At 38.3% G+C, this 7500-nt stretch overlaps 1 protein-coding gene across 1 annotated transcript in view; it reads left to right on the top strand.

Annotated features, from left to right (window-relative positions):
* The window catches only part of LOC138019183 (polycystin-1-like protein 2), an 87564-nt gene that overhangs the window by 44926 nt on the left and 35138 nt on the right, over positions 1 to 7500 (top strand). The window contains exons 7-8 of the mRNA XM_068865879.1: positions 1851 to 2076; positions 7055 to 7162. Of these exons, the coding sequence (XP_068721980.1) occupies positions 1851 to 2076; positions 7055 to 7162 (334 nt within the window). The remainder of the gene's footprint in view (positions 1 to 1850; positions 2077 to 7054; positions 7163 to 7500) is intronic.

Raw genomic sequence — 7500 nt, 5'->3', positions numbered from 1 at the left:
CAACTTACAGTAGTGAAGTCTGGGGTACCTTTGTTAAGTAAGATTTCAAATCCTGGGACAACTCTCCAATCGAAAAAGTCCATTTACAATTCTGAAAACGATATGTGGATGTAGAAAGCGTCAAATATGGCAAGTAGAGCCGAACTTGGTACATAACCCATGATCACAGATATCAATATAAAGATTCTCAATTACTTGAGCTATATACAACATAAAGATGACAAATCAATAGTAAAACAATCTCTACAAAATTAATGTGAATTGAGCTTTACACTAATGATCAAAATAGGTTTTACTCAATTTAATGAAGATATCTGATTATTTCAATGTATATTATGTTAATGACAATTCATTGAATGACAGCAAGATCAGTCAAGCAACTCGTAGATCACATGAAAAAAGAAATATGTATATGTCTCTTATTGGAACCAGACGTTTCAGCACTCACGTAAACTGAGCTTTTATCACTCAATCAAAAAGAATTACAGCCCTTCTGCTTACCTAGATTCAACACGACTGAAAAAATCCCGCTTAAGAAGTACTCTCAGTGTAAAACGCAGAATCAGTTGCCACAAGATACGCGTTGAAACAGGTAGGTATGACAAATCCCTGTCGATGAAAAAATATGTTCCCTCTGTGGTGGTAATAAAATTGAGGACGAAACCCATCTCTTACTAAATTAGAAGAGATATTCCTCGATAAGAGATACATTCCTTTTCAAAATTGAAACAAAATTTCATGATATACGAAAATTATCACATGGAAATTTGATGTACAGTGAGAACTAAATCATGCTTAAACTTCGACGCCTTTGCAATGCTGTATTGTTATAGTCATGCAAATAAAGCTCACTGTTGTTGTTGTTGTTAGCCTAATATTCACAAAATTGCGTTTGACAGCTGACCAAACTGCAATTTTATAAGAACGAAATTTCAGTCTCGCGCTTGGGAAGAGTGGATGTTTGTCGAAGATTTTTTTCCGAGAAATCGGAAGCCTTGGGAATTTTGTCTCACTCAATATACTGAAAAAGGCTTTTCTGTTTAACACAGTAACTTTACATACATAGGGGCTTTTCAGGGCCAATGAAACACAATCAACGAAATGAAGGAACAGAACAACAACAACTGTTAAGAATCCCAACTTGCCTGAGGCAAACCAGTTGACTATTTACAAGTGCAGCTGGGAAGTTGAACCAGGGACTACCAGGAACAAATTCAATGAGTGGTCAGAGCGGGTCTTGAACCTGGGATACCCGGATCTCAAGGCAAGAGCCTTAACTACTGGGCCACACTTTCAATTTAAATTGCAGCTATCTCCATTGATAGAAAACTGAGACTAACTCCACTGATAGAGAATACATGAAATGTCATACATTTAAGCATCAGATGTAGAAATGTAATGATTTTCAATGATCACGGTTGATCAGGAAGAAAGTGACGTAATTTGAGTTTTTACTCTTTCGTCCACAGCACATCATAGTAGAAAACAGTTCTGAAGCAATTTCATAATGAAAATCTAAAGAGAAGAAAGACGAAACTGACGGAAACATGAACAAACTGTTATTATTTAACCCTTTCACCCCTAAACCGGCCGTACTTAGTATTTTACTCTGTCTTTATATCGTTAGACGATTTTACTCGCCAATGGGGAACCCCCAGGAGTCAATGGGTTAAAAGTCCGGTAAAATGTCTTGGGGAGTTGGAGGGAGTTGGAGTGTGGTGGGCTACAATCTTTCTTGACTGAGCCATTTTGACTTAAGGGATACAACGAAACTTCAGTGGCATAGAAAAGTACAAGTGCTGAGACATAGTTGAACATTACACTTTTAATATTAATTTCCTTTCGACAAGGTCGAAATCCACAGTAATGGAAGGCTGATTGTTGATGGAGGAAATCGACAACCTTCTGCACATCCTCCACCATTCTTGGGCGGAGGAGCAGGCGGAATCATTCAGATAATTGCACCGAAAGGTTATCTTTCCGCCGGCAGTTTATCCTTACAACATGGAACTGGTAGCTATGACGAATGCCAACCTCTGAATGACACCAATGCCTATGGATATTTTTATTTGCCAGGTAAGAAAATATACAATGATCATAAATGTCTGTAACTTTCAGATCCGCAGAAGGCCTGGCTTAATTAAGTTGTCCAAATCTCTAATAATTTAATACCGTGAATATGTGATTACCTTCCAAAGAAAATGCACTCCAAGAACCATTTGTTGTTTTAGTAAATTTGGAACCCTGGCTAAGCATGCAGCTCGTACATTTCCTGAAAGGGGACATTACTGGCCCACGAAACAACGCCGGAGACAGCGAACCGAAACACCATGTATGACCCCACCATACATTGAATACTAACCGACAAAGGTTGGATTTTGAGATTAAATATTATTTTAGATTAAGATTAAAGACTCTCTGTCTACCGAGATGCTTTACTTAGGCCTTTGTTTATGTTTTCATTCGGTGTGAAGTAACGAGTGGGAAAGAAAAAAGGGACAAAAAGCTACAAAGGAATACTAGAAAAGCTGGCCAGTCGAATAAAAAAATAAATTTGCAATGAATAAAGCACCGCTGCCGCTCTTGGACTTATAACATGTTATCGGGTCAGTTTCGGATTGATTTTGTCACGTTACGCAGCTCGCGTCGCAAGAAATCTATACAAAAAAAAATTCAATAAAGTACATTTAATGCTGATCTCCGTTTTTGGTAAAAGTACTCGTTGGTCTTGCCTTTAACAAATCGAATATATTCTTTCTGGTAAATTTGTTCACTAAGGCTCTGCTGCAAACGATGCCGTTAACAGTCACACAACAACTTGGGCATCGTTCAATTCGGCAATATATTTTCATGAATGCTTTTAACTGCTAGCCAAACAAATGCATCTCATCTAAATGTTAAATGAAACAATAATTAGAATTCCAAACAAGTCTCGAAATAAAATAAAGTAAATATCCAACTATTAATTTATAAAGAGATTACAAATGTCACTCGGTTTACCAAGAAAGGACATCAGCAAACTCAGTTTTAGTTAAATTTTGTGGTATCTCAATTAATCGATTTGGGCTCCTAGTGATCTCAAACTCAAATTTCCCCAAACATACTGCCTTTAGCTGCTCAGGTAGTAACATTTTCAGGAATTGATTGTTGGTCCAACTGCTCAGTCCTCCAACCCACGTTGAAACGCTTGCGAATTGCACTTAACGACAAAATACCTCGTCCCTAATAAATTATGAAGCACCGAGTAGGAACAAATCCCGATGGGCGTCTACGATAACGAATGATTTAAAGAAGGGAAAACGCACCGACGGAGAAACTGGAGGTTTCATATCATACTAAACCTGCGTGTCTGTGCGCGTTGCATCTTGGTAGACAGAGAGTCTTTAAGATTTGAGAGTAGGAGCAATAACGTTTTAGGCCTAATTAGGCCTCTAAAATGATATTTTATCTCAAAATCCAACCTTTTTAGGTTAGTATTCAATGTATGGTGGGGTCATACATGATGTTTTGGTGTTTCGTTTCGCTGTTTAGCTGTTTCGTGTATAATCCCCCTGACAGTCGTTTCCTGACGTAATTTGGAAATCTCTCCAAATATTAAGACCTTGGGAACAGGATTCATATTATATAGGCCGGTTTAATTCTTTTCCAATCACGTTTTGTTTTTGAGAGCAGTTAAGCTAACAGGGTAAGTGATTTCCGCACGATTGTTTGAATGACGAAAGTAAAGCACTTAACTTCCTGATATGATCTCTTATGGGCTGTTGAATTGTTATTTTTCCAAAGTTTCAGTTGTTCAAGAAGTGAATAGCGATCTTTAGTGGATAAACGACAATCAAAGGGATATGCATTCTCAAAACTAAATGAATTATCCCATGTTGATTTATCCCATGGATAGCGTTATCAGTAGTATGTGGGGGATGATTCGACCAATTTATTCAAAATGGCGGCCACTTGTAATAAGTCAAGATGGCTGCTATTTAATGAGATACAAGCCGTGTAGGTATACGGGGGTTTAATGAGATGTAGAGCGTCTACGTATATGGGGCGTTATTTAAATGAGATACACGCCATGTAGGTTTATGGAGTTTTAATGAGATGCAGTACATGCAGGTGTGGGAGAGCTTTTATTTATTTATTAATAAGATCTAGGTTCGAATTATGAATCAGTTAAATGGATTTGTAAGAGAGATTTGTGTTCTGTGCTTCTGTTATGTCCGACCAGCCATCCGGGTGGTCGCAAATACGATGCTAAACGAACAATGGAAAAGGCAAAGGAGTGAAGGCATCCTCGCACTTAAACTGGTACTATGATCAAAAAATCATTTCCTTTTTTCCTTCAGATTTTGAAATCGTGTTCGCCTAACACCTAACTGGAAAAATTTTGCGCTTTGAGTTTTATCCAAAGGCTGTTTGTTTTGAGTGTAAGTTTTGGATTTCACGGTCCGCCATTACTCACGTTCAAAACTGGCCGATTGGACCTCGGAGGGTTGGATCTAGAGATAATGACGTCATTTACTCACTAGCTTAAAATTTCAGCGTGTAAACGCAATTTATTATATATGCAAAACACGGGTTTAAAAGTCTGAAAGCCTGAAACTCCCGTGCTGCATATTTATTTGGCCGCTTACACACGCATTGCATTCTTAAACCAGTGAGTCTTTGACGTCATTTTCTCCCCGACCCAGCTCTCCCAAGATTTTAAATTAAGTAATGGCGGACGAATAAATAAGAAATTTCCAGTTAAAATAAACAGGTGTCTTTTTAAAATCAGAACTTAAAACTTGGGTCAGTTAGTTTTTAGTTAACATAGCTTTGAAATCCCAAGGAAAAAAGAATTTTTTTTTTGGTCGTAGTACCACTTTAGATGGACAATTTGAGCGATTGTCTCTTATAGTCACCTGAAAAGCAAGGTCGATTCCAGCCTCGCTTTCATTCAAAGGCCTGGTAACCGACAACAGAACTGTAAAATTAACAAATTGAAAGTGGTTCTTATCGACAACGATATTCGTCACCACAGTGGTCAAAATGTTGTGGACTCACGAGGCGCAGCAGGATGAATCCTTACGCCTTTGTCATAGAGATCCAGTGCTGCATGCTGTTTTCAACGACTTCGGTGGTTATGCAGGTAGTTTGCTTAAAGTGAGTGTTAAAATATTTTTGCTGCAGGGGACATTCATTCTTCGAACAGTAGATCTTACAATAAATAAAAAAGCCATCGTACACTTACATATCCTGCATCTTATTAAAACCACATTTTCCTACATGGCGTGTGTCTCATTTAAATAATGCCCTATAGACCTAGACGTTCCACATCTCATTAAAACCCAGTATACCTACATGGCCTGTACATATCTCATTAGATAGCCGCTATCTTGGCTTATTCCGAGTGGCCACCATTTTGAACAAATTGGTCTAGTCATCCCCACCATTGTAGATGGTTTTCACGTTTCGTCATCGCCGCCATTTTGGTGGACGGGATTAGGGCGGGATTTGGTTCATCTTAGTGCCCGCTCACGGAATTAGTCATATAATAATGTAACTTAGTTTAGGAATCCACAAACAAAATTTGTCTTCAGCGAATCGTTATTCTACAAAAACGAGCGATAAGGATAATAAGCAGGTCCGATTATGATGCTCATGCACATCCTATTTTTAAGTAAGATCTTCAATTAGGTCAATCATTTATGTACTCTTTTTGCAATTCTTATCTTCCTTGAAAATTTGATATTTCCCTGGAATAATTGTACGGCCATAGCTATTACACCAGGCACGCACTTTCTTTTTGCTTACCATATTACAGAACAAATACACGTCAATTTTCTGTTTTCTTTCAAGGCCCACTTGAAGTTTCTTAATAGTCTTACTCTAAGTTCAGATATCACTAGTTCTTCATCTCTTGCATCTATCAAAAATATGATACAGCAATTCTTTATTACAAATTGTCATATGGCTTGTGTTTGTAGCCGATATAACGCGCGCTCTGATTGGCTAATTGTGACTGAATTGTAGGGCATTGTTCTCCCGTAATGCCCACGGGCCGATTACGGGCTTGCAAAAACCAAGCAAAAGGTAATTAAAAAGCCATATAATAAAGTACTTACTAACCGACCTAGCTCGAGCCGTACTGGGGGATATTGGCCCTCGGTCGTTTTTGTACGGACCTCGCTGCGCTCGGTCCGTACTGCCACGACCTCGGGCCAATATTCCCCAGTACGGCCCTCGCGCTCGGTTAGTAAGAAGTTAGTATTCATTCAGAAAAGAAAATTAATGTTTGTATGTATATTACATTTTAATAAAATAAAACTGGCTCTGGACCCTCTGCCTTTTTTTTTCTTATGATCATTCTCCTCCTTGTTCTTCGCGAGGAAACCTAATTTCATATAAGCCCCGCGGTTTCATTTAGGTTTCCTCGCCCCTTTTTATTTTAACTGGTAAACTTGCATGCTTGTAATGGATGTAGTGTGACAAAATAAATAAATAACTAAATAAATAAATAAACTGATACTTGAAAGATATTAAGCATTATCATCAACTGGGAGCTCGGAAAAATCCGAGCCCCAGAAGCGATTTGAACCACGAGCCTCCGTGATCTAGTAGACCCTAGTACGGATACTCCAACCACTGAGCTAAAGCTAAAACTATGGTGTTAAATTTATGGATTCTTATTTTAGTCGTGTTGTACATGAATGCCATTCGTGAATACCTCGTAATGGCTATCTTAGGAGGCTACTTGTCTAAAAGCGGATACGTTTGTCAATGAATGAATAAACTTGAGTTTTTGCTAGAAAATTAGTAAGACCACTCTATTGTCGCCAAATCACAAACTTGGTCACCTGACGTAAGAATCAAGAGTTCAAAGCAGCAACACAACAATCCAGGTCCAAACCTGGCACGAGGTAAGCCCGTGCACATTATACCATTCTACCATTCAGATAAACTAATTTAAGTGGCCGGGAATAACACAGTGAAAAACAACAACAAAAATAAGACTGTACATAAAGAAACAGCACTTGCCGGCCACAAAGTTGAAAGCTGTATGTTTTGTTTTCCGTAGGGGACAATAGGACGGGAAAGTATAAGACATTTACTGAAACACTCATTTATTGGAATGGAAATTCTTCTTCGGTGATATCAACTTCGTCTACTGTCCGACAAAGTAACGGTGAGTATTCGATTTAAAGAAAGAAAAAAATGCGACCCTGATCAACGACACTTTTGAGAGAACCTTCCAAGTCGAGAAATTCTCAAATCCCGAGTACGATTGTTTGAGGGATTTGGGATTCTTGGGCAATGTTAGCTAACTTTCTCTTTTGATTAAGTTAAAAGGAAACGCAAGATTTGTGGCCCTTGTTTTTCATCGCTACCGATGCAGAGATCTCTAAAATAAGAAACAAAGATTGGCCACGATGTAAGACGGTCACTGAGATAAGTCCCAAGTAAATTATATCATGCAATCTTCCTTTTGAAATTTGAAACATTCTTCCATTTTGTAAGTCTAGC

This window comes from Montipora capricornis, chromosome 10, assembly GCF_036669925.1.
Source record: "Montipora capricornis isolate CH-2021 chromosome 10, ASM3666992v2, whole genome shotgun sequence".
NCBI lineage: Eukaryota > Metazoa > Cnidaria > Anthozoa > Scleractinia > Acroporidae > Montipora > Montipora capricornis.
The sequence above is the reverse complement of the archived record's forward strand: the minus strand, read 5'-3'. Positions and strand labels throughout refer to the sequence as shown.